At 32.2% G+C, this 17,285-nt stretch overlaps 1 protein-coding gene across 1 annotated transcript in view; it reads left to right on the plus strand.

Moving 5' to 3' along the window:
• The window catches only part of LOC144845413 (glycogen debranching enzyme-like), a 130,681-nt gene that overhangs the window by 53,677 nt on the left and 59,719 nt on the right, over positions 1-17,285 (plus strand). The window contains exons 12-14 of the mRNA XM_078702722.1: positions 4,828-4,977; positions 5,453-5,603; positions 6,961-7,192. Of these exons, the coding sequence (XP_078558848.1) occupies positions 4,828-4,977; positions 5,453-5,603; positions 6,961-7,192 (533 nt within the window). The remainder of the gene's footprint in view (positions 1-4,827; positions 4,978-5,452; positions 5,604-6,960; positions 7,193-17,285) is intronic.

The raw sequence follows: 17,285 nt of genomic DNA on the forward strand, positions 1-17,285 counted from the left end.
ATTCGTTGTTACTCCTTCTAATTTTATAGCTCCATGAGTACACTATAGGTAAAAATGTCATTTGTTGTATGAAAACTCCATAATTTTATTTAAAAAAAATTATCCTTAGTTACGTAAACAGGTTTAAGATAACACTAAAGGTCAATTTTTTACCTTTATTCAGATTTGTCAAGACTTTCTTTCTGAGATTATTAGGATTCAGTATTGAAAGTAAATTTGGCAAAAAGTAGAAATGTAAAACTATGTAGAAAAAATGTTTTGTATTTATGAAAAACCCCTTATTTTTTTAATATTTTCGCATAGAAACAGTTACTATGGTAAAATATTGACCTCATTTGACTTCAAAATGAATGAATTTACAAGGTAAAGTTTGTCATCACTTTAAGATTATTAGAATGCAGTAGAAGTAAAATTGAGAAAAATTACAAATGCAATAAATTCTTTGTATTCATAAAAACGCCATTTTTTACGTTTTTTTAAAAATTACTTTCCTTAGTTACACATAGAAATGGTTGCTAAGGTAACACTATAGGTAAAAAATGAAAATTGTTGAGAATTTTTTATGAACTATCTTGTAAATTTTGATCAAACATTAATAGTTGTAGTAAAGTGGGGACCTGTCCTGTTTTGCATTCTGACCCCTTTTGACCTCAAATGACCTTTACAAGGTCAGATTTTTTGCGAGGTCTTTCTGTATCTCTTTACACAAAATAGATGTAAAAATTTATAAAAACCATTGACGCAATTATTTCAAAGTTTAACGTTATTTTCCATCAACTAAATACAGTATTTCAATGCAAAATACTGTTTTTCTGGCAATTAATTGAAATAAACCTGGCAACACATTCTCCTATTTTATCTAAACTATTCGTATGACTCTAGTAGCATTATGACAAGCCACATATACATTTTAATATTGTATTAGCCATATTTAAATTGTGTTTCATGTGTTTTGTTTGTATTTTTTTGTATTTTTCGTATTTTCCTGGCAATTAGGTGTTTTTTTTTTCTATTTTAATATTTTAATGCTAAACTTGTTGAATGTTTCTGTATTGTATTTCTTGTGTAAATTGCCTCCTTTTTTATATATAATTATCATTGGTTTTATACTTTTATACAAATTTTAATATTGAGAAAATGTAAATATCTTTGTAATTCAGCTAAGGCTGCGATGATGATAGTGAAATAAATGAAATGAAAAACACAAAACCTATGTACGAAATTTACCCCAGTGTTTTTTTCGTGATTATTGTTGATAAACCTATTGACTATCAAATTACAAAAGTTCATTGATATAAAAACACCACTTTGGAAGTTATAGGTACATTTATGAGGTATATTTTTATAAAAAAAAATTTTTTTTAAAACACCCCTTTTTAAAATAATGGTATCAACCAAACTCCATTTTGTAATTTTTTTTTTTCTGCATTAAATGGAACTCAATACATGTTGTTTACACTGCTATAAACAAAAACTGAATACTGTAAGTATTTTTGGTTAAAATAAGTATACAAGTTTGTACTTTTTCACTATAGAAAATATGTGAAAAATGGCAAAAACATCAAAATTTGGATAATTGACTGTTGTCATGAATGTCTATTCATGGTAAAAATTTGAGCGAAATCCATTTTTTTACATCTGCCACCAAATCTTTGATTTTTATAGACAATGGCTCTTAAATGTTTAAAAGAAATAGCTCCAAGATACTTAACAATATTATTTCAATTTACTGTAGATAACCATAATAAATGCACTCGCTCCCAAAGTAATAATGACTTATCTATTCCGTTATGGAATAACTCTCAGGGTAAAAGAACTTTTGTTTTAATAGATCAACAAAACTATGGAATTCTCTACCAAATAACATAAAATCAGAACTCCATAATATGTCTTTGGCAACTTTTAAATCTTTACAATAGAAAACATATATGTATTAACCTTTTTGCCTTCACAATTGTAAATAGTTTTATATCTCTTTTCTTTTTGTTTTTTTTTAAATTTTAATTTTGTTATAAATATGTTTACTGAACCACTTTGGAAATCAGTACATTTGTATTGAAAGTGTATTTCAGTTTAAAGAAAGAACAAATAAATAATATAAAAAAACTCCAAATTGTGTTGTTTTAACTCGTTATTAAATTCAATTCAATTCAATTCAAAGCAACATTTATTTTCTCCTTTCATATACAAAACAGATTTCAATGAACAATATATATGTAAACAAAATTTCGAAAGAAGAAGGTACACGCCCAGAAAGATGAAAAACACATCTTGTGGAGGACGTACCTATTACAGACACAGACAATGACAATTTAAAAAAAATATAAATAAAAAATAAAAAATAAAATTGACCGAGGAAAAGTTAATATTTGGAAATAAGGTGACTTTTAAGTTTAGATAAAAATGATTTGCTAGAAACAGAGTTTAAGATGGGGAGTGGCAGATCGTTCCAAAAAGTGGGTCCGGAATACCTAATGTTGTGTTGAAAGTGGTTGGTTTTATGGGTTGGAATATTTAATTTTGAACAAATACGGGTATGATGATAATGAATTGAAGAATTTGGAGTGAACATGGAGCAGAGATGTTTGGGAAGGTTAGAATTAATAGAAAAAAAGATGAACGAGCCTTGTTGGGTTAGATTGATATCGGAGACTTTGAGAAGATTAAGCTTTGAAAAAAGATGAGATGAATGAGACAAGGTGGGGCGCCAGATATAACCCTGATGGCCTTTTTTTGAAGAGTTTGAAGTTTTTTAATACTGGAAGGATAAGAGTTGCACCAGACAATATTGCAATAGTTAAGATAAGGCAGGATGAGGGAGCAGTAAAGAATACGAAGAATGTTAGGGGGTAAAAAAGAAGAAAGTCTAGTGATGATGCCAATAAAATTGATGTGATTTTTCCATGAAAGTCGACTGTCAAGATGAACTCCTAAAAATGTAGCAGATTGGACTGAGGGAATATCGTGATTGTTAATAGAAATGTTATAGTTTGCAGTATCAATGTTTTTAATTTTCTGAGGGGTCCCAAACAGGATGAAGTTACATTTTTTGTGGTTAAGAGAAAGTTTGTTAGCTGAAAAGTATTGAGACATGAGGGTCAGATTGGTATTAACAGTATTAAATAAGGTTTGAATATCAGAGTCAGAGTAATAAACAGTGGTGTCGTCAGCATATAGAAAAAAATTAAGAATTGAAGAAGAAAGATATATATCATTAATATATAGAATAAATAGGAGGGGGCCAAGAAGAGAGCCTTGGGGAACACCACAAGTAACAGGGTTGAAGTTGGAGACAGAATTAGAATACTTGGTACATTGGAAACGATTGGTAAGGTAACTTTTGAAAAGATCATATGCGGGCCCTCTGATTCCATAGTGGGATAGTTTAAATAAAAGTATATTGTGGTCTATTGTGTCGAATGCCTTTGACAAATCTATAAAAACGCCGATGGCTAGATGACCACTTTCAAATGCGTCAACAATTTTGTTTGTTAAGTCAATGAGAGCCATGAGTGTGTTGTGACCTTTTCTAAAGCCATATTGATTTTTGTGAAGAATGTCATGTTTTGAGATAAATGAAAATGTACGATCGTAGATTACCCTTTCTAAAGCTTTAGAGAAAATAGAGAGGACAGAGATGGGGCGATAGTTAGAGAAATCAGATTTGCTTCCAGATTTGTAGATAGGGGTAACGCGCGCAAACTTCATCCTGTCTGGGAAAACACCCTTTAATAAAGCAAGATTAAAAATATGGGTAAGTGGAAAAGAAATGAGATCGGCAATATGTTTGATGGGCTTGGTTTGGAAATTATCAATACCGGGTGATTTGTTGTTTTTAAAGGTAGAAATGATTTTAAAAACTTCGGCCTCATTGACTGGAGTAAAGAATATTGAGTTAGGGGTAGGGTTGGGTAAAAAGTCTTTAAATGATCTGTTACTATTGGGAATTTTATTAGCAAGTGAAGGGCCGATTTCAGCAAAATATTTGTTAAAGGCATTTGAAATTATATTGGAATCATTGGTCAACTCACCATAACATAACATCCCATAACAGGATTGAATCAATAAATATAATTTATATAGATAATTAATTAAACAACACAATTAGCTAAAATTATTAAAAGGTGAACACCATCCTACTATAAAAACGAGATACTATAAAGTTTTTAAGTGTCTAATCCCATCGACAATTATCCCATAAGTAAAAAAAAATAATTTTTCGCGATTCTTACTAAAAACAACCACTAACAAATCCGTTTTCGAAAGATTGTTATTTCTAAAATATTTATTAGAAAGTTATTCATTTTGAAAACTAGTAAATCTTAAAACTGAAAAAAAAACCACGATCGGGATGAATCAATGGGATCCAGAGTCCATCCCGATAAAATCCCACTGGGATTTTATTATCCCGAAGTTGTAATACAATCCCGGTATTAAATGGAACGGGATTTTAGCGGGATGATATTTCATCCCGATTGTCCCGATACGATCCAGTTATTTCGGGAAAAAATCCTGTCCATCCCGATACTGGGTAAGAAATCCCGATTTCATCCCATCGGGATCAGCTAATCCCGGTGGGATAAGCCTATCCCATCAGGATTCCACCGCATCCCGATCGGGATCCTGATGTCATTTTCTAATGGGTATATTTAGATCATGGACAAAAAGTATATTCATTAGGGACCAGTGAAATTTACAGCAAGACTAAAATGCTCTAAAATGCAAGAGACCTTCAACCCCTGGACCCCGACCAAAGTACTCCATATTTACGTTTTGATGTAATGTATTGTATTTGGTTATGATAATGATGATATGCTTTTGTTTTAGATTCATGTAGTAAATGATGATCGTTTGTATACAAGTTGGAATGATGAGGGTTGTAGTGAATCACAAGTAAACCATTCAAGTGGAATCATAGCTGCAAGGATTGCTTTGAATAACCTCCACCAAACCCTAGCATATGCTGGATTCTCACAGGTACACACAGTACAGCATCTGAAGCTCAAATCCACAAGTCAATTTTCTTCCCCTGCTACAATCATTTAGTTTATAGCTTGAAATACTACTCTATATCAGGGGTTCTCAACAGTTTTCTACTGTGGGCTAGATTGTAGTTTCAAAATCATATTATACATAATGTTTACTCTATGCATGGCTTTCATAAGGTTTATGGTCAGAGAAATGTTGTAGTTTAAATTAATGGACAAGCAACAGACTGAGAAAGTTAAATTCTGTGTGCACTGTGCAAGCTGGGAATTTATGTAGCCGGTGCAAAATTGAAATTGGGTAGTTGTATGCGCCGGCTCCTAGTTTTCAAGTTTCTAAAAGTTTAAAAATGTCCGCAATCTCTGGATAGTAGAATGATTCATAGATTATTTGATTTACAATACAATTTGCATGTGTTTCTGTGTATAGGCCTACAAAAATAATGTTCATTTATAATATATTTCAGATATATGTTGATCAAGTTGATCAGTGTATCATAGCAGTAACACGCCATTGCCCTAGCAGTCATCAGTCAGTTATCATGGTGGCTAGAACATGTTTCTCAAATCCATCTAATCCCGGCTACACTGGTTATGTCCCACCGCTGTGTATTCCAGGTAATTACATATTTTTAAAGACACTTTCCCTACATTTTTTTGTCAATTTGATGAATACTTTAAGTGATCATTGTAATAACATTATTTTCTCAAAATTTAACAAAAATTATCTATGCAAACGCAACATGCATGTACGTTAAAATATGTTGAGGGGAGACGTTGTTATTCTGAGACCATGATGTGAACTTTTTTTAAATTCTTTCAATTTTAAAGGACCCAAATATTTTAACTCACAGAAACTCAAGTACTTTTTAAAATTTAAAAGCTATAAATATACTGTATACAGTGTAGCATAAGTGAAATTACGAGGCACATATATGTTCTAATTTTTTATGTGATGATGTCATTAAAATCAATTTCTGAGCAAAAACATATTAAAAATTTTGAAACAAATTGGACACGAAGAGATGAAAAAACAAATTGTATTACTCAGCTGGCCATATGATCAAATCCAATGGACACATTTTTACATGAATTCATATCTACAATTCAACAGCTTTGCACAAAAAGTTTTAAACATGAAGGTCACCTTTAATTCTAAAGAGATTCATATATACAATGTAGGTGAAATTACAAGACCCACATTAATCAAATTAAACTGAGGACGAATGTAAAAATTGGTTGTAACCTAACAATTGGAAAGAACATATTAAACTTTGAGAGAAAACTTACACTTCGACTAATCATCTAGATGGCATAATGATGAATCTCCCTACCCCTACCAAGCCATGGTTGTGGTTTAAATCCTTCCCATTTCAATTCCGGTTATTTTTATACCCCATCATGTTTATGGATACGTTCACTGGCAAAAATGTGTATAATGGATAAACGTACAAGTTATCTGGTATAGTTGTTTTAACCATAGTAAACACCCAAAAGCCAAAATTTTATGACCTTGAAGTTAAAAGGTTTGTAGTAGGAATTAATTTTACAAGTCACTAGGCACGTTCACATAAGATTTTATCGTGGTTTCGTATCGTAATAAAGAATATCATATTAGCAGGAAAAGCGTTCACATAGAGTTCTGCGGTATGACGTCACAACGATAGATGGCGCTGCGTGGTTGCTAGCCAACCAAAAATATGCGTTCAACGCTACTATGTTGATAAACTATATAGATCTGTATTTCTATCAAATTATGTATCTTAGCTTGATTTTTTTTAACTTAAACTGTAGTTGAAGAATAGAATATTAAAAACAAATATTTAGTGATCTTTTGAAATTTTAGTTTGTTTTTATTGAAAATTATTAAGTTATTCATATAGAACATCATGATAAAGAAACTCACAATAATTTCTGAATGTGAACCTAGCTACTATTAAAGATTATAAACCAGATTTCTTTCTTTCAAACACAGGAGTAGTTGATGAGATTATTGTAGAAGCTAAACTTGTTCAGAAGAATGAATGCACATTCAAAAAGAATGACAAGTTTATAAATGGCTTGTCAAATTATGGTGTGGAGATGCAGGAGCACATATCACTATTCAGTAGCAATATGGTAGAATTGACAGATGGTGGTGACATGAACTCAGCAGTGCAAGAAGTGGATTTTATTGATTTTCCACCTGGAAGCATAATTGCGTTCAGGTATGCACATTTGTCAAAATTCACATAGCCTACATTCCCAAATACATTTCCATTTTAGTAACCCTTTTAAAAAAACAACCTATGTTTCATATATGTTCCGTATATTAGAGCTGCTCTTATATGTACATATAAGAAAGACCGTATATGGGCCGTATACGAATCGCATACGACGGCAGTGTGTATTAATACATTGATCAGCCTAGTCTAAAAACAATTTCCTAATAATATAAATGAGCATATTTGAATGATGTTGATCTTGTTTATCACGTTAATTCCGGCTAACATGCTCTCGGAAAGCCTGTTAATTATCATGATCTTACGAAGTTATCATGATATATTATACCTTTTTTACACTATCTACTGGGAGAGGAACACGAGTTGAACTCGGAGGCAATTTTCATTTACACTAGCCAAAAAACTGTGAGATGAACTCGAGTTGCGCCCATTTACACTACATCTATCACCCCGGTGCTGTCAATCAAATCAGTACTGCGAGCGCACGTCATGCGTGGAACTTAATTGACTATGGTTTAAATGTTTCGACAAATCTCATCAAAACATAATATTCCGAATTTACACACAATTTATTTAATTTTGAATGTAGTCCAGTGTTAAATTTTCTTTGTGGCTATATGGATTATCATTTATTATTTTAAACATTAACAATTATTTTTCTTTTTAAAATGACTGCATTTCCGCCTTGTAGTCTGTTCATACATTAATTAGGCCTTAAATTGTTAGGTTGGCGTAAAAATAGGGTAGGTACCGTAGGTATTTAAAAGAAAAAATGTATTTGTTAATTAGCATAACAATGTATCAATGAAGGAAAATTAATTATTGTATGGTACTTTTTCAGTTCCTATAAAAGATATCATTTTCATCCATTGAGATGTCAGTATTATATTTTTTTTTTTCCTTTTTCAATAATACATTATTTTAGGCTTTCTGGTAAGGTAGAATGCACACGAACAATTTCAATATTTTCAGCAGAAAAGAAAAATCACAAATGTTTTTGTGCCTTTAAAAGAAAATAACGAATAGCACAATATATCGTACAATTAATTATTATAAGCAAAAAAAGGTATTTTAAACAAAAAACCCATTTTGTTTGCATAATATATTGTATTTCTATGACAACATGTTACATTGTCACGTCAATGACCTTTAACAGCTCGGTGTTGAACCATAAAAACCATTTACACTTCGTGTGTACACCTGGAAAACATTCAGCTTCGTTTCACCCCAGGGAGACCACACCGGGGTGATTGGATTTTCCAATTTACACCAGTCAATAAAAACTACAACACCGGCGTTTAACGGCCCGGTGTACTAACAACTGCGGGGTTACACCGCTGTTACGGTGATAGTGTAAAAGGGGTATAAAAAGACACCGTTTATGCAGAGACGAAATTCAACCAATCAGCGCTTGGTTATTTACTGCGTCATCGGCCACCCACCGGAAGAAGTCACCATTGTTGTTGTTTTGATTACTTTGACCTCCTGCAGCTTCAACAAGTTGTTTTTGATTTTTTTTTTCACAAACTAAAACATGTATTGTACGTAAACGGTGGGGGTAGGGCCTACTTACTAACTATTCTAGACCTATATATGCATATTAAATATTGTTGTCATGAATTTCAGTAAATACATTAAAATTAAAGTACTGTAATGTAATAATAAAATATTCGATGTGTACAGTTGTGTGATTTAATAGACCAATCATGTGACGGGACACTAAAAAATATGTATAGCCTGGTGAATAAATTTGTCCACGTTCAATCCGTCGTGCAAATAGAGAGTGTACGGTGGAATGTTTGTTTGTGTAAATAAATCACTTACCAACTCCATTTTCAAACAAAATGAGATTTTTATAGTTAAAATCATGTGTTTTGAAACCTAAAGTTCTGCAAAATTAATAAATATCATCGATTTTGAACATTCTTTATTACTGCCGAAATTGTAACAACTTCGGAAAGGTAATAGGCTATGGGGCATGGCCTTCTATCGTTTCATTTCATGATTTCCTATCGGGGGGGGGGGGGGAGAATAAAATTGCTATGACAATTATAACAAAAATATAGATAACCTTTAAACTGGCCAATCCCGCTTGTAAATTTTACGCGTCAACGAAATATTTTTGTTTTTATATGTATTTTATTGCGATATAGAAGATTTTTGTAGGTCATTACAGGTCGCACAATTGACCAATCAAAAAATTTTAACTCATGGAGCTGTGAAACAGTAACTGTCCAATCAGATTCCCTTACACAGCGGGATACGGCTACTAGACGATCGTAAACAAACATGTGTTGTTCTTCTGGAGCTGAACAGGAAGATGTCATCTTCTGATGATCAAAAACGTTGTTATTGTCACAATACATCTAATTCTGGGACAATATTAACATTCACAGAAACCAAATGGAAAACTTTTTTAATGTGTACAAAAATTTGGTGCAATAAGCGGCAATCAAAAAGAGTTTTGTAGCCGCAAATCCTTGTGATGATATTGAGAGCTTACCAATAGCGACGCTGGATGTCATAAAAAGATGCTATCAATATTTTACTGATCGTAGTAAACAAAAGGCAAGCAAGAAAATATGAAATAGAGGATGTTAATTCATCCAACAATGAAGAAGGTACATTTTTTTCCTTAATTTTTTAGGCCTATTTGTTTTAGTGATAGGCCTAGGCCCCCAGTTCATATCTGCCTTGCTCGCCAAAATACTAAAAAAAAGCCTGGCAGGTAGGCCTAGGTAGGTTGGCGGTGGGTAGTCTACAAAGTTTATTTTTTAAATATATATTAAGCCTAGGCTACGTAGGCTAGGCCTGGTATATAATTTTTTTTAAATATCTGGGCCAACATAAAATGAACCCATAATTACAATATCGAATTAGGCCTAGCTAGGGGTGGCCCCAGTATTATTGTGTATTGGATCTAGTTTGATGGTACCTCCATCTTGGGAAAAAACATTTGCATTTTATTCAATGTGGTAATGCATGCAAACCTTGGCAAGTAGCCTCAGGCAAGGACAGAATGGACCAACCTGATGCTTTATGTTGTTATTTGAGACATATTATTTGAATTCTTGTACTGCAATATTAAATAGTGTATAGATGATACTGAACTGATTATATTATTATATTTATTACACAAACATTTAGAATCATAAATATTAATTAGTATTCTTTTTTTTAACAGAAGAATTTCAAGGATTAGAGTCAACAGCAGAACCTGTTACTAAACGAAGGAGAATTCTGCGATCACATGTAGCAATTACACAAACAGCATAAAAAATGCTGAACGAAGTCATTAAAATATCAAAAGCCGAACAGCAAATTCCAAAACAGTGGAAAACATTTTTATCTGATAGCTACAACAAGGAACAGCTAATCAAGTTCTTCTTTCAGATATGGAGCATGTGTGAAGCAGATCACCTCAAGGGAATAAATGTATTCATAACTCATGGTACATTATGCCATTCTATTTCAGAATCAAATGGAAAAGTTCTAATCAAGAAGAGGCAGACACCAGAATGTTTCTGCATGCGAAGTATGCTGCAGACCATGGTGGTAAAGATATTGTTATAATCAGCTCTGACACTGATGTTTTCATTATTGGATTAGCATTTTGCAAAAGTCTGCATGGCTCTCACCTATATTTCAATACTGGAAAAGATGCTAATCTCCGAACAATTCATCTGCAGGCTATTCAGGAACATATTGGAAATGATGTTTCAAATGCATTAATTGGACTACATTGCTTCAAAGGATGCGATTCAGTCAGCGCTTTTTTTGGGAACGGTAAAGTGAAGGCAATGAAACTCGTAATGGAAAACTCTAATTTATGCATTCTGTTCATTGGGCAATTCTACCAGCAAACTTTCAGATGAATTACTTTGTGATCTAGAAACATTTGTATGTAGGCTGTATGGTCACAAGAACCAATCTGTCAATGAAGTAAGGTATGCAATGTTCTCAATGAATGTAAGAGCTGAAAATATGATTCCACCCAACAAAGATGCTTTATATAAACATATTCAGCGTGCCAATTATCAAGCTAAAATGCAATGAAGGGGTTGCAAATGAAAAATGCTGTGTATCCTTAGGATTCTCTTGTACAGAATTATGCTCGTGCAAAAACTATAACAATTTTCAGAGGTTTTTTAAATTGATGGAGAGGATAGCGATGATGAGGAAGAGGGAGATGAATTTGAGAAGGAAGAACTTTTTAGTATAGTTTAAGTGTAATTTATGGTGTTTACAAATGTTCATTTTACTTGGTGTACATGGTTGTTATGTAATAGGCCTATAATTTGTAAATTTAGATTAAAGTATTTTGTAACTTAACTATTTTGTAACGGATGAACCATGAGAAAGTATAAAGTAAAGAACCCATGAGATGATAAGCAAAATTAAAACACAGGAGTATTATAAGAAACTTTGCTTTAATAATTTCATTTATTTGTTACTAATTGATTATAATTCTATGTTATGAATCCAATGAAAACAAAAAGTTGCAATAGGAGAGATAATATTAATAAATACTGTATTTTGTGACAGCATAGTCATGAATTATAAAGATTAAAAAATGCATCTTCCTTTCAGTGTGCTTAAATAAATATTAATTAAGGTTTACTAACAGATACATTTCATACTATAATATTACAATATTAATCTCAAAATTATGATAAAAATATTGCATGTTAAATGTGAAAGAAAGATATAAGTTATTCCAATGGAACGATTGTATTTTATCCAATACTAAACAGAAAATATACCAAATAGAGGGCGCTATTTCTATGTATTTCTTTATGTTGAGAAATTCGATTTTTTACACCTAAAATTACACTTATTGAGTAACTTTTGGAAGCGGGATCGGCTGAATTTGTGTTAACCTAATTATTAACTATAAACTGTGCGAATATCTACGCCTATCTATTAGTTAATATTATTTGTTATCTTAGGCCTGCTGGCTAGCTACTACATAGAGGCCTTGTAACGCCAAATGAAGTGACATTGCCAAATGAGGTGCGCAAGGCTAGGTCACTTAATTTGGCAGCACGTTTCTGGCGAGCTAATCGTATTATATCATATATATAATATTGATATTATTTATTTCCAAATAAACACAAACTGAAAATTATTAACCTGAGTATTTCTAACCTAATAATCTTTATTCATTGTATGAAATTAAACCATTATAACTGAAACATACGACGAAAATTTACGATTTTAGTGTAAAAAACGAAAGGTACTGCCATCGAAAAATATAGAAAACTCGACATGCATGATGGGAAGCCTACCGACCCCTTTCTAAGCAACTGGAAAAGAAGACTACTCGTTTTAGCGCCAAAGGGAAGTGTCTGAAGTCACGTCTGCATGTTATGCGGACATGGTCTGGGACAATTTGCCTTTAGCGCTAAAACGTTGATTGTTTGAGTTATGGGACGCCATTTCTGCATTATTTCCTAGTAATATTTTGATTTGACGTTCCTTTCGTCGGTACATAATTCCCGTTACTATTTTGTTCGTTTTTATGAATTTCTATGTTTATGTTTTCAAATTAAAATGATTATTCGTTGAATATGAATGTATCCCGTTATTCTATTGATTATATTGTATATATTTTTTTGTTTAACATTGCTTAACTATACAGTTTCCTAACCTTTTAGTTTCATTTTTAATCAATTCCGTTTTTTTTAAATGTATAATGTTATTTATGTTTTTTATTTATAAGTTCTTTAAGAATATGAGTTACATGATCACATTTATTTCACTTATTATACCTACAGTATAACACTATATTTACTTTGATGTCTGAAACATTAAAACATAAATTCGGAATAATGGCGAACCTAAGTCGCAAATTGTTAGTTAGATATTTGTTATAATTTCATCATCTCATTTGTTACACGTGTGTGTGTGTGACCTATAATAAATAAATAAGGGATGACAGGCTACAGGTAGGCCTACTTCGAGGGGAAATTCATCAAATTGTTTCATCAAAACAATAACTCATAAGGTCGGAAACATTTAGAACATAAATAGATAATGAAACCAAATTTTGAGATTGCGTTGTTCTCTTTTGTTATCAATCTTTTCATGTCACGTACCGTAATAGAAGGTAACAGTTGAACATGCATACCACAATAAATAAATAAATAATGGTAATTAACTAATTAATTCACCAATCCTAATGGCATTTTCATCAAGTTTTAACAATCTTTGATGTCGGAAACATTCCCAATAATAGAGACTAATTTTGCAATATGTTAGATATTTTATTCAGCTGGTACTTTTTACCTTGATATCGGGAACATTTGAACATAAATTCGCAATAATGGATCATAATTGTGCAATGAAGTCGTGTCATCTTGTTCATATGATGTGGGAAAAAACTTTGGATGAGATATGGGGTGAGCGAAATTCTAAGCAAGCTAAATACATGATACTTATTTTGAGGTTGGAAAAAAGCACGTGAATTCGCAAATAATTGAACCTAATTTTGCAATGAAGTCGTCATCTCATTTGTTCATATCGATGTGAGAAAATGTTTGGACGGGAATGTGGTGAGCGAAATTCTAAGCAAGCTAAATACATGAGTTATTTTAGGGTTGGGAACACAACGTGAATTCGCAAACAATTGAACGTAATTTTGCAATAAAGTCGTTTGTTCAGATCATATTACAATGTGGGAAAAAAGTTTGGATGGGAATGGGGCGTTGAGCGAAATTATTCTAAGCAAGTATTACTTCGAAGTCGGGGGAACAACCTTAAATTCGCAATAATGCAATGGAACCTAATTTTGCAATGAAGTCGGTCACCTTGTTTGATACGATGTTGGAAACACGTTTGGAGGGGTGGACGAAATTCTAGGAAGCTAAATACAGTTAGTTATAACACTAATTATTTTGAGGTCGGGAATATTAGAATTTATACTTAAATGGAACCTAATTTTGCAATGGAGATTGCATGCGTTATTTTCATCTCGGTTGTTCGTTCCATCAATTATACGTCGTACATAATGTGGAACATGCATGCACTGTTATACTTTGTGGGGTGATGAGAGTGGGATGCTACTGTAATCAAGTTAATATATTATTTATTGACATACAGTAATTCAATTAGCTATATCGATGGAATAGTAGATTAGGCCTATATTTACACATTTGCAGCCTTCACTATTTATAGAATAAATCAGCATTAAATAAGCCAGTGGGTAAATTTTTATGGAATTCATTTAAAAGCAATATGCTATATAACATTGAATCACGGTGAAACATATAACAATAAAGAAACAAGTATAGAAAAATGGGTAGCTTTAAGAAATACTATTATGCTAATATAATTTCTAATTTGCTACGATTATCAGAAAGGGAATTCACTGTGATACGAGTTACAGGTGGTACTGATCTGATTTTATTTCGTTTCATCTTGTATATAAATTACATTGTATAATCCGGGTTGTAAAATGAAAACAAACAAATGAAAATCTCACAAATTCTTTATGTGTAAAATATTTTAAAACGAGATATAGATGAAAATGATGATCATTGTCAAGTGTATAGAGAAATATGAACATTAATGAAATAGGATGTAATACGGAATTGATAAATGTAAAAATGTTACTGATGAATTGTAACGACATTGGGAATTAACAAATGTGTTAAATAATATGTTTGCGCCACAAAAGAGAGAAAAAAAGCTATCGATGGAATGGTGGGTACGAAATCCATGATAATTTAGCTACTTAGCTGAAATAAATTCGACGGGAACCTGATTTCACAAGAGGACCTCTTATATGAGTTTGTGAGGACTCCGTTTATAGAGGACATCTTAATATCTGTTCTAAAAACTCCTTAACCCTCTTAGTTCCAAATTCCCGAGAGAGAGCCATTTCCCCTCAACCGTATTCTTTTCAGAACAGCATTTTTGTAATACTCCAGGGAGTTGAAATTTTTCAAACAGTAATTTCATCATTTTATCATAAATGTATGAAAAAATGTTTCTAAAAACAAATATTCCTTATTAAATTTCCTGTAAAATGATGTATAATGTATATTTGTATGATTTATTTTTATTTATGAAATGTATGAATTAAAAAAAAATTCTAATTTTTAATTAAAATTTCCAAGAAATTGCTTTAAAAAATCGTATAAAAACGATAATAAAATGATATTTAGAAAACCCCAACAAACAAATATTTATAATACATACCTATAAATGTATATTTACTTGAACAAAAGTAATAATAGGAGAATTAGATACGAGTTATTTTATTCAAATAAACCGCCATCGTATAATCTTAGCCTAGGCCCAATCAAACCATCCTATCACCATCGTTAGTCTGAGCATGCCCACTATAAGCAAGTTACTCAGGCGAGTAAATTCTGACAACGTGCTGCATGGGCCTACAAACAATTCGTCTCGCGTTGCACATTTTTCAACAAAGGAGTCAGTATTTCCGGTTGTGTGACTAGATACGGAGAACGTGTAATCAACAAACAACATGATTTTGATTAATTAATTAGTTTTTAATTGATATTTCCAAAAGATTTTCATATAGCGAAAATTTTTTCGTTGACATTTTTTGAAAGAAAATTTTACGCTTGATCGAATAAAAGCTATCCCAGAATCCTCAGACAAGCAGAAGTTAGTGATTATCGCCCTCAAACACAGAAGGTACGTTTGGTGTGTATCGCCGACTAGGGGTTTTCAACGCATGTCCCATATGGTGTCTAACGCCGCCCGTGGCACTAAGAGGGTTAATATCAGTTCCAGAATTAACCTTAATATCAGTTCTTTTCTAATGAAGAATCTGGGCAATTTACAATCAAGCAACAACACCACATAATTCTACGTGAATTCTACTGTACGTGAACTAGCCTTAATACCGCCTGATTACGGTATATAGGCCTACAGTATTAGCTTCAGAATAAATGACGACGCATTCTACAGATATTTAAAAAAATGAAAATATTAAATTGGCTTCGTCGAAATGTTGTACCTTGATAGACAGACCCCCAAGCACAGGTAAATCCTCAGATTCTGCTTGATCACAGACAATCTGCACTGCAGCACAACTAAAAAGCAGTAAAAAGATTTTGGCACACAAGGCGTATCATATAATTTGCGGACCATGACCGAAGCACTTCCGCTTCGATCTATTCGACGAAAATAAAAAAAGGATAACTATTTTCTGCTTTATATTTAATTTAATGTAATGGTGATCTAATAACAGGCGTAACAACACATAATACATATTGTAGTTTAATACTGGCTTAAATATGATTGTTTTATATAAACTGTATTTTAAAAAATGACAATAGAACTTCATTTTGCAATAGTACCTAATTTGGCGCCTTTAGAAGCCAAATTAAGTGCGGTACCTCATTTGGCAGCGGTACCTCATTTGGCGTGACAGGCCCACACTACAAAAACAGATCATCAATCCTTTTCCATGTGTGCTCTGAACATGTGTGTTTGGCCTTTCACGCATCAGTGCACCTCATTAGCATACTTAATCAAGATGTTAAATTCTATGTGAACGTGGCTATAATAAGCCCAATTATTTTGTTGTAGGTGTTACGGACACGTGTTATAATTCAATTAATTATGTGTCGAATAAAAATTCCCACCAAATTACGATGTGCTCGGTATTCTCCAGTATTAAAAAACAATTACCAAGCTATAATTATAATTTTAATATATTTGCGTCTGACATTGTTATGTTAGGCCTACCTCCTCGATGACCTAATTTATTAATACTGATAAAGTACACATTTTACGTTTAGAGTACATTAATGTTACTCTAAAAAAAGTTACATACTGTGGCCTAACTAAATATAATTATAAACTAGACATGAAACTCGTCACTTTGACGAGTTAGTTATCCGCACCACGACAAACGCCATGTGCACGTCATACGTTGGAATATTGCACACAGATAAAGATTATGGCATTATGACAAGAACTGAAAAATATGATATGCTGTTAGTGCTGAATTCTGTCAATTTTGTGTCATATAGTATATACATGCAAACAGTATAATCTGTATACATATTACATACAGTGTAGAATAGGTGAAATTACG

The sequence above is a fragment of the Antedon bifida genome, chromosome 6 (assembly GCF_963402885.1).
Source record: "Antedon bifida chromosome 6, ecAntBifi1.1, whole genome shotgun sequence".
NCBI classification, from domain to species: Eukaryota; Metazoa; Echinodermata; class Crinoidea; order Comatulida; family Antedonidae; genus Antedon; species Antedon bifida.